Raw genomic sequence first — 18,144 nt, forward strand, 5'->3', positions numbered from 1 at the left:
TACATAATAATGTTTGAGTTAATTTTGAGAGCTTAGAATTAAACATGCTGGTATTAGCTGGAGCTTAGTAACTCTTTACGCATGAAACATGTAATATGTAACACGTTGTCACATTCTTGTTCGACATACTGATAAGTTTGATATGCACGTCTTCATATGTATCTACTTGTGATATTTATACATACATTGTTGTGATATCATTATCATGAATACAATCACTGGACTGTCTGGCCCAGGTTTGATTATTTACAGGCCGCTGTGCTATGGCTAGAATATTGATGAGATGTTTATTACTTGAAATAGTTTGTTGGCAATTGTGGAAATAATGAATAGTTTGTTTTGTGAAATTGAATTCATTGTTTGATGGTGCTCAGTAAATATATAGTTCGTTGGATACAGCTGGGAAAACAATAGATTCTTCTCAAAAATAATTCCCACCCACCCCTACAAATTAAACAGATGCTTCCTAAATGAAACACTGCTGACTTGCTCTTGCCATCCATATTTAACTGAACTGATATGATATCTAATTGTACACATGTAGATAATTTGTAAAAAATAAATTGCCAGTGATTTCGTGACATTTCATTGTCTAACCAAGCATTTTAATTTGTGTTTATGTTTAAAAAAATAATAAAATAATGAGGACCCACCAACTAACAGAGTGTTTCCTGATTGGCTAATAATAGAATTGGCAAGGCTTGTGTCATCACAGTTGATTTTCCTGATGCAGATGTGGTCTGAGTGTGTCAGTTGGGTGTAATGCTGCTTTAAACTGTATTCCAGTTACCGGTACATGTATATCATGGCGTATCAGCTTAATGTAGTAGGAAAACCTGCAGTGATGCAGGTCCCAGACAGTTACCACATTGGTGAAACCCACAAGCACAGGTATGGTGCATAATCGGGAAAAACCAGGATTTGAACCAATTATCATAGGTTTCTGGCATGCTCAAGGGATGCAACTCTGCACAGCAAATTTAGGCACCTTAAACGACTGGGCCACCCATTCCCCCATGTGTGGTCTGAAAGCAAGACTATTTTTCCTGTTTGCAGAAGGAAAATAAACAATAATACCCAAAAAGATTTACAGTTTTATTTACAGTTGATGTATTAAAATCAATGAAAGTTCATTTGTTCAAAGGTTTAGCTGTGTTGGCCATTTTGAAGTTTAGTTAGACCATCAGCATACTGAAACTGGTCACTGTTCTCGTACTCGCTCATATCAAGAGCAACTACACAGCTCTCTTTCACAACCCGCTCTTCATCCTGTAGGTACTTCTTTAAGATATCCATACACTCCTCCGTTGCTATGGCACCCAAAGCCTCAGCACACTCATGTCTCACCATGGGGTTCTCATCAGTATCCTTCAAGTTCTCAACCAGTTGTTGAGTACATGCAGCATTCTGCATTTGTCCCAGAACATAGGCAATCTCATGGCGAAAAAGTGCACTCTTGCACTTCAAACCTGCAATAATATGTGTATCATTAAAAAAGTACAAAATGTGTTTTCCTTTCTTAGACATGTTACACGTACCATTACATGAAACAGAAAAAAAACCATGTTATTTATTGAAAATGAACATTTTCAGGATCATCATGATTTTTATTGTGTTTAGGTTAGTGGAAATGAAATGATCATTAAACTAAGGGCGGTGGCGTAGCCTAGTGATTAATGCGTTTGCTTGTCATTCCAAAGGCTCAGGTTCGATTCCCCAGAAGGGTACAATGTGTGAAGCCCATGTTTGATGTTCCCTGATGTGATATTGCTGGAATATTGCTAAAAGTGGCTTCACATCATACTCACTCATAAAACTAAAACCTAAAGGGTGATCATGATGAACTGACAATACAGTGAACTATGTTTAATATGAACACGCTTATAACAAACTAAAATTAGTGGTCCCTTTGAGTTTGTTATAACTGTAGTCGACTGTATTGACAATCACAAGATGATGTGATGCGTATTTGTCTGTCCTCTCTTCAATTTTCTAAAGAAAATACTTGAATCTATTCAGAGATAAATCTGAGATATCAAAAAACTAATTTAGAACAAAAGTCCTCCCTAAAAAGTACAAATCTTAGTAAAATCTAAATATTTTTTACATTTGTATACTTATCCTGCATTACTCCGTATTGCATTTACTGCTGTCTTTGACAGAGTGACGAACTGTGTGAGATCCAGCTGCTGAAGAAAGTTGTCCCAACCAGCTCAGGAGGCAGCGCCCTCTCACAGTCGGCACGTGACCCGGAAGTCATGACGTCACACAAAAACACATAACTGCTTTAAACATAACATCTGAAACTTCGTGGGGAGGTAGCGTAGCGAAAGGGAGGGCACTTAGACTTCGTAATGCAGGATAAGTATACAAATGTAAAAAATATTTAGATTTTACTAAATTTTTTAACTTATCCTGCATTACTCCGTATTGCATCTTTATCAGACGGCATGGCCGGTGGGCATACCTGCAGATGTGAACCATATTAAACCCTCGTCAAGGTCCGATGAATCCGCACCGCATACAAGTGATGACCGGAACATCTACGACCATTCCTGTCTTCAGGAAACAAGAGTCGATGCAAAAACGAAACGCCCGAATAGGTAACCGAAATACAATGAGGCGTGTTGCCAAAATATATAACTTACCGAAGAGCGAAAGCGAAACGCAGTAGAGCCCTCTAATCTGAGGCGATAAACACCAGAGAGTTCGACGGGCCCCGCTCGGGGAATCGAAGAATCAGCGGCGTCGGCGGCAAAATCTACGACCAATCCCAAGAGCGAATGCGAAACGCAGGAGAGCCCTCTAGGCTGGAGGCAAGGAACACCGGTGAGGTCGACGGGCACCGCTCAGGTATCAGAGAAGCAGCGGCGTTGGCGTCGGCGCCGGTGTCCACATCTACTATCATTCCTGTCGTCAGGAAAGGAGAGTTGATGCAAAAAGTAAAACCCGGATAGGTGACAGCAATAGAATGAGTCGGGTAACCCAAAACTAAAACTGACCTAAGAGCGAATGCGGAACGCAAGAGATCCGTCTCGTCTGGGGTGATAAACACCAGAGAGGTCGACGGGCCCCGCTCAGGGTATCGGAGAATCAGTGGCGTCGGAGATAGATGACCTGTTGGGCTACAACCAGGGACCAAAACTGTGAACGCCGGCGACAACTTTCAAGGCTACATCACGGAAGTAGTGGATGGTGAAGGCGGTGTCCGATCGCCACGAACAGGCTTCCCTGAACGACTGGATGGAACAGTATACCGTGAAGAACCAGTGTAAATACGATCGCCCTGATCTCATTTTATTTCAGGTGATAGCCTTTGGGGGGAGGGTCCAATCCGGCGGCTCATAAGCTTTAAGGATGACCGTCCGGAGCCACAGGAAAAAGTATTCCGGCTGACCAACGACTGCGACGAAGGGGAGACCGGCAGAAAAAGGTGTTTCCTAGACTTGCGGCAGTCTTTAGATCGTAGAATAACCTTCAGTGCCCTTACTGGGCATAATGACGCTCATCCTCATCCTCGGCACCCACACTGGACGAGGGGGGAGGGGACAAGGAATGATCTATCAGGCTGTCCTGGGAGTTGAGTCTTTACGCTGACGTCCCAGTACGGTCCAAGATGAACGGCGCCCTGGGTACCGCATTCGAACCGGGCACGGGAGACGTCGAGGGCGTGCTGTACATGGACTCGAGCGGCAGTAGTCAAAACCAGTAGAAACACCCGTCTTCTACTTAAGGTCGTAGAAGGAAGACGAGGGGAGTGGTTCGAAGGGCGTTGAAGACCACATTCAGATCCAACGCAGGCGGTCCGAACTTGGCCTTCAGGTCTTCAAGACTGAACGAGCGCAGCCAGGCCCGTAGGTCGGGAATTTTCCTTCGTCTTTCTCCGATCGTCCGGGATGGCCAGAACGGAGTAGATGGCGACCAGGTGTGTGGGGTCGGTAAGCCCTTCAACCGACGGGTGCTACGCAAGTACAGAAGGAACTGATCCAGGATCTGCGGTGACGCTGTCATCGGATCCTGGTGTTTGTCAGAACAAAATGCCTGGAACAAGCATCATTTATCAGCATACAGTCCCCCTGTAGATGGACGGTGGGCTGAAGCAATAGCCTTGGTCACTCTAGCCGAATAGCCCTTGGCTTTCTGCAGGTGTGTCAGGCCTGCAGACGATAACATGCGGGTATGAGGGTGTGGCAACAGACCGTGTGGATGGAGCAGAAGGTTGGACCACACCGGAAGTTCCAGGGGTTGTCTCTGGGTATGTTTCGGAGGTCGATAACCCAACTTCTGGCTGACCAATAAGGCGAGACCAAAGTCAATGGCAGGGGTCGAGTGGCCTGGATCTCTGAAGAACCATGGGAGGGAGAACCGGAGTCGGAAAAGCGTACACGCGTAATCCTTCTCAGGAACGATGGAAGGCTTCGACTGCCACAGCGGTCGTATCCGGCACAGGTGGAATGGAAGACGACAGCTGGCCACATTCAGATATGAGGCAAACAGATCTAGGGTCGGGGTGTCGACCGTTTGACATATTCTGGCCCGAGGCGCCGAAGATGGTGATTCTCGGGGGCGCCGGTCGAGTTTGTAGCGCCGGGAGAGGGGCGAGTATTCTGGGTCCGCAAACACCACACTACGGTGACGTCGTCAGTGGACACGATCAACAGGGCGTGACCGAGAAAGCACTGTCAGCAAGCGATGTCCTGGATAAGCCTTTATCTCGAGGCTGTTGCTGTGCCAATGGTGTTGATCTCTGGATCACAGGTGGTCACAATGTGGGCTGGTGTGGGCCACTAGCCACTGACAAGGTGGCAGGGGAGGTCGTCAGCAACAGGGGTCGGTACCGTCGGTACGATTCGGAAAAAGGTGTGATCGCCTGCGAGCCAACCTCAAGTAGACGAAGTTAACCGGCTTCACAATCGACCGCCGGGGCATCGACGTAACCGGGTAGTAGGAAGTCGAGGCAATATGGCCATTGCACGAAGTAATGAGATCGTTTTCATCCCTGAAGCGGCGTATAAGTACTCCTGTTCTTATATCGAGGTGACGATGGAGGACGACAACACGATACGAGGCAGGTATGCAACAGGGGTCAGTGGGACGGCCGAGGGACTTTAAGTATCAAATCGACACTGTGTCCGGTAGTCAAGGCGGAAGATAGTAAGGTGTCGTAGTCGAAAAGATCAAACCGGACGAAGGAAGGCGATCTTTTCCATCCCTTGAACGCCTATAGGCGCTATCGTTCTTACAGCGAAGGGTTGATGAAACAAGGTTCCTCGTGACAGCCGTGTTGGTAGAGGAGGTCTATTGTTTCCAACATCCGTGAATGGATGGACTGCGACAGGCGCCTGGTTGAGTGGTAGCACCAAGCGTACAGGTAGACATGGAAACCAATCTGTAGAAATACATGGCACCCCTTGCCATGGTAAGTTGACCTAATTCCGGTCGGAGTTGTTGACAGTCCGAGTACTTGACACGTGACATGTAAATCACTCTGCGCAGTAGGCGAGAAAACCGCCTTGGAGTCGGAACTGAGGTGCAAACTCCACACACAGACAATCCTCAATGAACTGCGTGAGAGACGGTCAAGTGGTGTACCCGAGTTTTGCGATAAAACACGGAACCCCATGGGCGTCGTGGAAAACCCGGTGAGCGCCGAGGAAGAGTCTCTTTCAGGAACGCTGGCGCTAGGGTAGGGTAGAACAGCGTTGGTGTCGGCGATGTCGACGAAGTAAACTCTTTGTAAGTGGATGTCGGAATCATAGCGCTTTAAACGACGGGATTATGGATAACGTCTCAGTGGGCAAGTTGAATCAGACCAACTGTCTATTGGTTGAAAAGATTCCACCCAGGAAGTAGAACGATAGTCACGATCCCGAAGACCGACGGGAGAGTAGCGACAGGAGCGACGACAGTTGTTTCACCATGCTTCTCCGTGTGACGAGTTATGAGACGGCAGCAAGAGAAGAGGGCAGTGGCGCCGGGGAGGCGATTGCCGATGGTGCCCCTTAAGCCGCAGTAGAAGATCGGATAGTCGGCTCGTTGATCTGAGCTTGATAAAGCTTGTTGATCTGGGCGCCGGAGGTCATCTTAGGCGCCGGATATATCATAGGCGCTTCTTCCGTAACTCTTGAGGCGCCGGAGTAGTCAGAGGCGCCAGAGACATTAGAGGCGTCGAAGATCATGAGATCAAAGACCTTAGAGGCGCCGGGAGCGCCGAAGACATCAGAGGATGCGGAGGCGCCGAGACATCAGAGGCGCCGGAGGCGCCGGGAGCGCCGGGAGCGCACGAGGCGCCGGGAGCGCCGGGAGCGCCAGGACATCAGAGGCGCCGGGAGCGCCAATCGAGACATCGGAGGCGCCGGGAGCGCCGGGAGGCGCCGAGACATCAGAGGCGCCGGAGGTGCCGGGAGCGCCGGGACATCAGAGGCGCCGGGAGCGCACGAGGCGCCGAGACATCAGAGGCGCCGGAGGCGCCGGGAGCGCCGAGACATCGGAGGCGCCGGGAGCGCCGGGAGCGCACGAGGCGCCGAGACATCAGAGGCGCCGGGAGCGCCGGGAGCGCCGGGACATCAGAGGCGCCAGGAGCGCCAGGACATCGGAGGCGCCGGGAGCGCCGGGAGCGCCGGGAGCGCCGGGACATCGGAGGCGCCGGGAGCGCCGGGAGCGCCGGGAGCGCAGGGACATCAGAGGCGCCGGGGGCGCCGGAGACATCAGCGTTGATGTGGTGGTGTTGGAGACCGTGAACGGTCGTATGTCGTGCCAGGGGAGGCAGACTCTACGTTGGGAGCGCTGGAGCCGCCGGTGGAGTAGGAGACCGTGAACGGTCGTATGTCGTGCCATGGGAGGCAGACTCTACGTTGGGAGCCGCCGTTGGTGCTGGGAGCACTGCGAAGCTACGCTGAGCGCTGCTGCCGTCAACGTAGGTGGGGGTCGACGAGCACGTTGAGCGAGGTGTGTCCTGGATACTCGCATGAGCTGAAGGATCACAGCGACGAATGACTGCAACATCGGCACTGCCTTGTGAAAGTACAGGGCGTCGTACAATCACGGCAGAAAGGGGCGGCCCCGACCAGATTTGTTCCCGCGGCAACAAGTGCAGCGAGGCAGAAAATCTGGAATTTAAGCAAAACATAACTATGTGGCAAAGCCACAAAGTGCGGGAAGCATAATGTGATTCAGAAACTTTGTATTTCAATGAAGTTTATGAGATCAAACAATGACGCTAAAAGGTAGCGAAAAAGCATAGCTTTAAGCAAACACATAACCATGTGGCCAATCACAAAGTATGGGAAGCATAATGTGATTCAGAAACTTTGTATTTCAATGAAGTTTATGAGATCAAACAATGACGCTAAAAGGTAGCGAAAAAAGCATAGCTTTAAGCAAACACGTAACCATGTGGCAAAACCACAGAGTACGGGAGACATAATGTAACTCAAAAACTTCGTATTATATTGAAGTTTATGAGAAGAAACAATTACGCTGAGAGGTAGCGAAAAGGCAAGGCTTTAAGCACACCAAAACAACATACATAAATGTAATGTATTACCCAAGCCCAAGAGAAAATTCAAAACGCAGAACACGACATTACGTGGCGACGTGGTGAATGGCCAAAATGGCGGGAAAGAAAACAAAATGGCGGGAACAACATTGCGCCCGTAAATTACTGTGACGTGAGCCACAGACGAGCGATAAACGTTACAATTTACGAATGGGAAGACCCTAAGGTCACGGCCCATAACAGGTAACAATGTAGCAGCATATAATGAATGTAGAAACACGCAAAATATAAAAAACAAATAATAAGCTTTAATTTCCACAAGGGATACACAGTACGTCCGTCCGTGGAGGTGACAAAGCAGTTATGTGTTTTTGTGTGACGTCATGACTTCCGGGTCACGTGCCGACTGTGAGAGGGCGCTGCCTCCTGAGCTGGTTGGGACAACTTTCTTCAGCAGCTGGATCTCACACAGTTCGTCACTCTGTCAAAGACAGCAGTAAATGCAATACGGAGTAATGCAGGATAAGTTAAAAAATTCTATAAATATCTACCTTCAGCGAGTGCAAGCACAGATTGGTTACTTCCATCATTGCGGAGTGAGAACATAGCTCGGTATCTGTCAAACAGAGGCCTGGTCTCGTCCAGCAAGACTCTCCGTAAACTGGGGACATCGCTGTCAGCGTTGGGAGGTGCTGGGTCGACAGATGCATAGGGGTTGTTGGAGAGCTTCTCTCTGTCGTTGCTGAGGAGCCACTCAATCCTCTGAACTGCCAGCTGACACGTTTCAGCAACCTGGGGGATATCATGTTTGTATGCATGTTTGTTTGTTTGCATGGGTTGGTGAAGACCTATTTTACCCTGGATCATAAAGGGTTGGGGGATATCATGATTAAGCAGGGATGTATCTAGGATTCCAAGCCAAGTACCCTTGAGAAGTAATGGGATCTGATTTCTTAAGTCCTTATTTTCTTCAATTCAGAGGTATTTTAATATTGCCTTCAATGCAATAATGTAAAATAAAATCTCTCTATTGGTCCTCTTATCAATGAAATATATGTCACCTCTGATAAGCCATAATGTAACTTATAACATTAACAACATTAACAACATCAATTGGGAAATCATTAAATCTAATCCTCTGAGCAGATCTAGATAAATCCCACTAAGTTTAAGAACATGCAGGCAACTGGATATGTCTGCATAGATGTGATTTAGGTAGGACTACAAATATACCCTTCCATGACTTTTGTTTCCCAGAACATTTTATGGCAGATGTAAAACATCCTTGGCTAACCTGAAGCAAATGGTCCTTAATTGATGTGCATGTCTTCAGAAATGATCCTATGCTTTTTGCATGTTAACTAAAATGAGGATCACATGGTTGCAATGTGTGCCCTGTACGACTTTGTGCCCTCAGACCCTAACACTAGGTCTATCCTGGATTGTTGTTCATCCTGTCGACCATTGGTTTGCCAGCCCAGATTTTATTATTTACAAGCATCATGATATAGACGTAATAATGCGGACAATAAATACCATGCTTTCACCAGTTACAATATTGATCATTGGATTGTCTGGTCCACACTTATTTACAGACTGCCGTCATGTAGCTGGAATACTGCTGAGTGGTGTTAAACAACAAACAAAGAAACACTAATCATAATGTCTAGAGCATGACTGGAAGTGGAAATGCTGACTTGACCTAGCTCACCCATTAAATGTACACACCTCTATCACAGGATCTTCAGCATACTGTTTCAGAAGAGGCAAGACACTCTCACATCCAATAGCTCCCAGTGCTTCACCTGACAAAAACAATAATTTGTCCTCAAGGATTACCACGATTACCCATAAAAATAATTGTTGGTTGGACATGCTGGTTGTCCTGAAAAAAGATGTGTTATGAACAATATTAAATTGATCAGCTACTTCTTTCACACAAAAGGATAGCATATTTTTAAGCAGTTGTCAAAAATATGTTCTGTCTCAAACAAAAATACTAAGCCCCTCCCCTACAATAATAAGGCTGGATCCCTAAGCCCAATGAAGAAAAAATAGAACCACAAGGTTGTGAAGCTTAGCTGAATTTTGAAGCATTAATGGAATTCATCTATAAAATCAGATTGGAAATGTAGAAGCGTTTTTTAAAGATGCCATTACTGGAATGATCTATACAATGTTTCAACTCCATAGGCTTTTTAGTTCTAGAGATGTCAAAAATGCAGTAACACTTGTAAAACAGGGAATCTGAAGGTCGGAGGCCATAATTGATCAAAAATGAAATATATGCCCCCCTCCCCCCCCCCCAAATTATTATATGTTATACCACATACTGCATATCAAATTTGCATGTCAAAATGGAATCAGTATTATGTGAGCACTGTTTTTGAGACACCAGGGCTGGTATCATTCATACAAAGTTTCAGCATCACAGATGTAAAAAAGTACAAATGTTAACGACAAAAAACCAAACAGATGTATAACCAGCTGGATCATGTGGATGATGGACAATACGCCACAACTTAAGCTCACTTGACTTTTAGTCAGGTGAATTATATATGGACCAGCGTAAGAACCATTTGGAAATGTTGCTGGTGTAATCTGAGAACTCGTATGTCTGAGCACTCACTGGTTTCCCATTCACTGGAACCAGGCCCGCATGAATAGTTGGCTAAAAATAGTGACAACACAGCAAACCGGACGTATGTTTTCATGGTGATGGAGGAACATTGTATACATTGCTGGTGTAATCTGAGCACTCTTATGTCTGAGCACTCACTGGTTTCCCATTCACTGGAACCAGGCCCGCATGAATAGTTGGCTAAAAATAGTGACAACACAGCAAACTGGACGTATGTTTTCATGGTGATGGAGGAACATTGTATACAAACCCATGAAGTATTGACAATGATCCATCATCAACTTATTTTAAACATGGTTAATGGAAATAGTTGCATTTTGTGACATTGTCATTGATTTTGGGTTATCAACTGGTGGTACCTAAACCATGTAATAGTACCATGTCAAACATTGGTAGCAGCATGTTGTGACATTGTCATAGATGTATTGATGTTGGATTGGCAAGCATAACATTAGGATTTTATCTCTTTGATGATGCTTATCTTTAAGAATACGCTGGGTCAATAAACAATACTTGATAAGTGTTGATTGAGCTGAAAATTGTAACAAAAGACTCACACCTAAACGAGCTGTGTACATTACAATAATCCTAGGTGTTGTTGTGAAGGAATGGTTGATATTATTAATGTGAATGCAATGGTTGCGTGGTTAAATATAATATCTCAACAGCGTGTTTTGTACCGTCATCCCTACATGCTACATGTAGATGGACTGGTCCACTAGCGTCAACTACTCGACTGACACTTTTAAAATCATGTTTTATGAACGAACTGTTAGATTAAAGAAATAGGACAACGGAGCTTCTTATTTAGGGGGTTATGAAACTACCAGGGGAACGAACTCGTTTGGGTTACGAAATTACATACGCCCTTAGCCATTACCAATACCATGATTACCTAACCAAACTTACCAGCTTCATGTCTGACCATTGGCTCTTGACTTTCATCTTCTAGTACACTTTTCAGAGTTGGAATCGCATATTTGTCCTGCATCTGTCCTAGACAATACGCCAACTCATGCTTCAGTAAAGCTGATGGGTCCGTAAAACACCGCGCTATACTGTCAATCGCATCCTTACCACCAAGATTTCTCAACGTAAACAGTGCTCGAAATCTGTCATTTAGTGGCTTCCCGCTGTTTTCCAGGATTGATCCGATTTCTGTAACGGATTTTGAATCAACCATTGTATCGCTGATCTTTAAAAAACACAACTGCAACCTCTCGGATAAATTTAACCAGCAGTATTTCACAATTCACATGTGAAAGTCGGCCATGTCAGGGATCAATCATTGTACATGTTCGCCGTTCTAAAATGTTATTTAAAATTCATTGATATTCTATCAAACAACAGTTCATAATGTTAAAGAGACCTATCTACTACATACCAAGCTAATAAAAGGCACGTTTAGATTGTTCCGCGAGCAGAAATATTTTATATACAATACACATCAACAGTGCCTCCCTAAGCTCCTTGCACTGTTAAAAAAACCCAGACGATATCACAAATTGGATGCTGAACGCTGCGTAGCTGAAAGTACAGTGCTACAACACAGAAAAGAGAATTGCAGTTTCATTTTGTCATTGAAGCGTTCACCACCACAATGAGAAAACCCTGCTGACGATATTGGATTGCTTCCAATATCCGGTTGACCTACACAGTTCATTTCCGCAACGAGCACACGTGTAATATGTGCTGGTGTCATTAGTGCACAACAGAGACTTAGTCACTAGTTTTCACAAAACTAGAGTTAAAGAAGGTGCTGAAAAGTATGTATAATCAAAATGAAAAAAATACCACGGGCTTTGATAATGGCCTGAAAAGCTGTCACCCTGTCTATTCTGTCAGTTGACTCGGCTGATATATTGTAACCCCTGTCACCATGTCACCAACCCATCTCCATAAACACAACTGCGCTATTGTTTCAGTCATAATGAGAGACCACAATGTCTCTGATAACGATAATGATAAAAATCCAAACAATTTACTTAACACACTTATAGTGTGATTATAATCAATATTCCAACAGAGAGGCTATGTGTAAAGCCAAGTGCAACATCCTGTTACACTAGTTCTCCAGCTGTGTCCACAGGGAAGTGTGTCTGGGTCCATGTTCGGAACAACTCGATGTATATATGTTTCAGTATCAAATAGTCATATTTATTTGAAGTGGTCCTGAGGTAGGTTGTTATACAATCAGTTCTAGATCTAATGTTTAGTTTTAATGATGGATAATAATATTATGATCTCAGAATTTGAATAATACATTATTATTATCTAATGAGTGGTATGTAATGTGGATTGCTAACAATATGTTACATTACAATTTCTCAAAGGAAACATGCACATAAGCATGTTCTTGCCAACTTGTTCCAGAGGTCTTATATTATCTGTATGTGACATATATTTGGTATGCATGTGGCCTCTGTTTGTTCAAATAATTCTGGTCACAGGTTGTTGCCAAGTTCTAAAATAATAGGCACATGCCCTCTTCCCATGATATTTGATATGATACCTTTATAAAGAACGACTCAAACAGACCACTACAAGCAATTGCTGAGTTGATTCATGATACAGCATGTGGGATGTAACTTCATATAACATTTAGCGATCTATCCATGAATTGATTTGTTGTGTCCATACTGACCAGGGTGGTGGGGTAGCTTAGTGGTTAAAGTGTTTGCTTGTCACGCTGAAGACCTGGTTTGATTCCCCATATAGGTACAATGTGTGAAACCCATTTCTGGTGTACCCCGACGTGATATTGATGGAATATACGCTAAAAGTGGTGTGAAACCATACTCACTCACCATACTGACCACTGTCTACACAGCTAAGATTTCATGCATGTGTTTGCCATTTTCACCTCTATATTGATGCAGTTGTTATTTCTTGGAGGATCTGGGCATCATGGAAGTGCTGAACGTGGATCCGGTCAAGTCAGCAAATGACAAGAAGAACTACAGGTAGTGATGTGTTCATCTTTTGCCTGATCAACATTTGGCATAGGTTACCATATGAAATTGATGTCACACTCTCAAGTGTTTGTTTATGTTCATGTTGTACAAGGTTTAACTGGTGGCCCAGTTAAGTAAGGCACTGCAAGTCCCCATGCAGAGTTGAGTCTGTTACTCATACATGGGTTTGCATCCCAGATTCACCATGATTATGTTTTTAGATTTGTCAGCACCACATCTGTGTATGTTGGTTTCACTGAGGTAGTAAACATACCTGTGTTTGTGGGTTTCACTGAGGTGGTAAACATACCTGTGCTTGTGGGTTTCACTGAGGTAGTAAACATACCTGTGCTTATGGGTTTCACCGAGGTGGTAAACATACCTGTGCTTGTGGGTTTCACTGAGGTGGTAAACATACCTGTGCTTGTGGGTTTCACCGAGGTAGTAAACATACATGGTGTGTTTGTGGGTTTCACCGAGGTGGTAAACATACCTGTGCTTGTGGGTTTCACCGAGGTAGTAAACATACCTGTTCTTGTGGGTTTCACCGAGGTAGTAAACATACATGGTGTGTTTGTGGGTTTCACCGAGGTGGTAAACATACCTGTGCTTGTGGGTTTCACCGAGGTAGTAAACATACCTGTTCTTGTGGGTTTCACCGAGGTAGTAAACATACATGGTGTGTTTGTGGGTTTCACCGAGGTTGTAAACATACCTGTACTTGTGGGTTTCACCGAGGTGGTAAACATACCTGTGCTTGTGGGTTTCACCGAGGTTGTAAACATACCTGTGCTTGTGGGTTTCACCGAGGTGGTAAACATACCTGTGCTTGTGGGTTTCACCGAGGTAGTAAACATACCTGTGCTTGTGGGTTTCACTGAGGTAGTAAACATACATGGTGTGCTTGTGGGTTTCACCGAGGTGGTAAACATACCTGTGCTTGTGGGTTTCACCGAGGTGGTAAACATACCTGTGCTTGTGGGTTTCACTGAGGTGGTGAATATCTAAGACCTGCATCACTTTCCCCCACATTAATTGGACACACCGTGACAAAACTGAAATACTTTTCAACCAAACTTGCTCACTCTCTCATGTTTTTCTATGACTTGTAATACATTCTGAGTGAGTGAGTGACTTGGCTTTAATGCTGTGTTAAACAGTATCCACTTATACCATGTGTGTCAGCTTAAAGGGGGAGGAAAGTCTAAATGACACAATTCATAGACATATATGACTTTGGTGAAACACACAAGCACATGTATAGTGCTGACAAATGTAGAATCATTATCAAAGCGAATCTAGGATTCTGGCATGCTTCACATTGTTACGGAAGCAACACGACAAAGGAAATTGCAACACTTTATACACTGTATGCATGGTATAGGCATAAGCATATTTGACCTGTGAAGATCCGGGGTAGAATAGATCTTCAGCAACCCATGCTTGCTGTAAAAGGCGACTATGCTGTCATAAGAGGCGGCTAAAAGGATCGGGTGGTCAGGCTCACTGAATTGGTTGATGAATGTCATTGTATCCCAATTCCGTAGATCGATGCTCATGATGTCAATCTGTCTGGTCCAGACTCGTTTATTCACAGACCGCCGTCATATAGCTAGAATATTGCTGAGTACGGCGTTAAACAACAAACAAACATAAGGATATTTGTTATAAATTACATATTAACGGTATCATTGGTTCATTTCATGATCTGACTTGTATGTTCTTTTTCAGAATTATCCATCTCAAGAATGGCTTAAAAGTGTTGTTGGTGTCCCACCCTACACCAGAGGGGTTTTCGATGGACATGGGAGAGTCTAGCAGCGGGAGCGAGAGTGAAGGTGACAGTAGTGACGGCAGTGACGGCAGTGGTGAGGAGGAGGAGATGGAGATTGACATGCCGGCCACCAAGAGGAAAGAGGGAAATGAGAAGAAGGTGCATCAATCATGTGTTTTCCTGCATTCACCATTCTCACCCTTGTCAAAAAACACTTTTTTCATATCTGCTTTATATGCTAATCAATTATCTTATGTAGGCCAGAAAAAAGGCTGATTAGTTTATAAAAGAAGTGAATGCTAATTCTGTTTAAATTATAGTGTAGGATTTACAACATCTTGTACAATGTATATGATTTACAGTTTAAACATATTTTATTCTCATGAAAAGGATTGGGCACAAGTTATCACAACTTAGCACACCCTCTCCCATAGATTTACATGATTGCTTATTTAAAGTTAATAAATCAAATGACAGAAAGGAAAGGAAAGAGATAGAGAAATCTATGTACATTCACACTGCTCACTCAAACCTTTTTGTTTTCTTTATATATGTATGTACATTCCTAAAAATGCTTTCGTTCACATGATTAGGTAAACTTACATTTGTTTTCTATTTACATCTGTCAATTTAGGCTTGTTTGTATTTATAAGTTGTTAGCAGTGGACAGAGACCTTTCACAGAGTGTATTTGATTGCTTAAAACATTATGGGTTACTTGTTAGATTTTGTAGTTGTTATCTAGTCATTTTCCAATCCAACTGACATACCATATACTTAAGTATGTTCATTATGTTTTCTTGTCACTTTGGTTCCCGTCAGTTTAATCCACAAATCAAAAACATATGACAGTGTTGCCGAATAGTTCTGTGTTGATTTCTAACTATATAAATGATTGCATTGTCAGATAAGGAATTGTCAAGCTAAGAGTTACAGTGATCACATTTCTGTGTGCAGATAATGAGAATGAATACTAACGAATTCTGATTGCCTAGCAATGACAACTGACAGTCATATTATGAATGTTGGTAATGTATGTGGTAAAATGAACTTGTACATTGAATCTGACTACTTGTCAAAGTGGGTGAGTATGGTTTTACGCCGCTTTTAGCAATATTTCAGCAATATCACGGCGGGGGACAACAGAAATAGGCTTCACACATTGTACCCATGTCGGGAATCAAACCCGGGTCTTCGGCGTGACGAGCGAAGGCTTTAACCACTAGGCTACCCGACTGCCCCCTTGTCAAGTGGTTCATTGATAGTGATGCAGTGTTCAAAATTAAGGGAGTCCTTGAGGCCTTCTATGTTATTTGAATCTAGGGGTTCCCTAAATCATGTCTTTTCACATAAGGGTTATGACAAGGACCATTTTGTTAAAAAAACTAGTGATGTCATGTTTTGTGGCACTAAAGTGGTCTGTCTCTCCTGTTCCCAGTCAGCAGCGGCGCTGTGTGTTGGTGCTGGCAGCTTCTGTGATCCTGATGACATTCCAGGCTTTGCTCACTTCCTGGAACACAGTGAGTTAAACCTGATGCATTGTTACTTTATGCAATGACAATGAAGCTGACCTGAGCACATTGCTGCTATTATACTATGGCCTGGAAAGAATGTATATTATTCAAGTGTGTGACAGGGCACTCATTAAGGTTTTTAGGTGTGCCAGTTGGAATTTATGTGAACAAGAACAATACTTTCATAATGAGCTAGCAAATATGCAGGTTTAATTTTGAAAGTTGCAACCTTCCTTTCAATTGAGATTGTTAATTCCGTTTTAAATATCAAAATCCTAAGGTTTGCTTGTGAATCATACAGTGCAATAAGCACATCGACACCAGTTTTCATGTGATTGTCAAGTATTCTTGGTGACATCTCCTTAGCACTGGCTTTTATGATAAACATCACTGCAAAGTATTTGATGTAGCCACATCATTACATTTTTACCTGTGCCATTGATACTGGTAATACTCACACAAGGAATTTTAGGCTGTTTACAAGCTGTTTACAAGCTTGACTGACCCGTGAAGATCCGGGGTAGAATAAGAATAGGTCTTCAGCAACCCATGCTTGCCATAAAAGGCGACTATGCTTGTCATAAAAGGCGACTAACGGGATCGGGTGGTCAGGCTTGCTGACTTGGTTGATGCAGGTCATCGATCCCAATTGCGTGGATCGATGCTCATGATATCAATCACTGGATTGTCTGCTCCAGACTCCATTATTTTACAGACCGCCGTCATATAGCTGGAATATTGCTGAGTGCGGCGTAAAACAACAAGCCAAACCAAACCAAAAAACAAGCTTGACTGCAAATTCATACTGCAGTTTCTTGCAATGTCAAGACAATTTTCTTTACTCATTTCAGTGGTGTTTATGGGCAGCAGTGTCTACCCAGAAGAGAATGATTTTGACGATTACCTCGGCAAACATGGTGGAGACTCGAACGCTTGTACCGACTGTGAAATGGTAACTCTCACTTTTTCAAGTGCCAGGTTCACTGCCAGTCAGGTTCTTACACTGACCCATGTTTTCTGTAACATTGACCATTTTAGGTATGGGATACAGGTTGGGGGTGTCATTAAACCAAATGTTTATACTAGTCTTATAACACGTATGCATATGTTTCATAGTGTTTTAATAATTGTTAACTGAGATGATGAAAGTAATGGATGCCTTGGACTTGTCTGTTTTGGCAAACCCATCTCCAATCTCATTAAAATCAGATCTTAGTGCTCGCTGCCCCTAAACAAAGATCTGATAACACCCCATTATGGGTCACGTCAGACTGACCTTGCGCGAACTTTGACCGACCAATGGAATTACTGACGAAAAATTGACATTATCCAATCAGAGGGTGGCTTTCTCATGCACTTATGGCACTAATTTCAAATTGGCGACAATGCTTCAAAACATATTTTGACAAATTCTTGATTATAAATTTTAAACCTGAACAAAGAACATTCTGGAATGGCTAATAGATATTCTGGATTGTATGGATTCAGTTGTTAAAACAGTAGCTATCGTTTGGAATACCCCGTGTTTAAGTTTTCGAGGTTGCATGATTAGAAATCACGTTCCGACTATCAATTTCATGATCTGGTAAGCGACGCTCTGATTGGTCAGATGAAAGGTCGTTCTGACGTGACCACTAATGGGATGTCCTCAGATCTTTTTTAGCGGTAGCGAGAACTAAGATCTGATTTTAATGAGATTGACCCATCTCAGAATGTGTTTTATTTTTCATGGGAGATTACCCTTCATACTTTGTCAACATTGGC

General features: G+C 43.7%; 2 protein-coding genes across 5 annotated transcripts in view; one reads left to right on the forward strand and one right to left on the reverse strand.

Moving 5' to 3' along the window:
- Window positions 1–1,082: 1,082 nt before the first annotated feature.
- Window positions 1,083–11,763, reverse strand: LOC139478799 (deoxyhypusine hydroxylase-like). Its single transcript, XM_071261430.1, has 4 exons — window positions 11,049–11,763; window positions 9,227–9,303; window positions 8,050–8,290; window positions 1,083–1,469 (listed from the first exon to the last, which is right to left on the reverse strand). Exons 1-4 carry the CDS (start codon window positions 11,320–11,322, stop codon window positions 1,147–1,149), a joined length of 915 nt encoding a protein of 304 aa, XP_071117531.1. The 5' UTR covers window positions 11,323–11,763; the 3' UTR covers window positions 1,083–1,146.
- LOC139478798 (nardilysin-like) overlaps window positions 11,637–18,144 on the forward strand; it is a 33,750-nt gene continuing 27,242 nt past the window's right edge. Inside the window, exons 1-5 of one of the 4 annotated variants that reach the window (XM_071261427.1) lie at window positions 11,637–11,905; window positions 13,019–13,102; window positions 14,825–15,026; window positions 16,305–16,386; window positions 17,232–17,332. In XM_071261427.1, coding sequence (XP_071117528.1) covers window positions 13,047–13,102; window positions 14,825–15,026; window positions 16,305–16,386; window positions 17,232–17,332 — 441 coding nt within the window. In that variant the 5' untranslated portion in view covers window positions 11,637–11,905; window positions 13,019–13,046. Of the gene's footprint in view, window positions 11,906–12,248; window positions 12,317–13,018; window positions 13,103–14,824; window positions 15,027–16,304; window positions 16,387–17,231; window positions 17,333–18,144 lie in introns of those variants that run through there. The other 3 variants (XM_071261426.1, XM_071261428.1, XM_071261429.1) reach the window with 3 other exon arrangements.

Source organism: Haliotis cracherodii, unplaced genomic scaffold, assembly GCF_022045235.1.
Source record: "Haliotis cracherodii isolate W230 unplaced genomic scaffold, xgHalCrac1.p SCAF_4, whole genome shotgun sequence".
NCBI classification, from domain to species: domain Eukaryota; kingdom Metazoa; phylum Mollusca; class Gastropoda; order Lepetellida; family Haliotidae; genus Haliotis; species Haliotis cracherodii.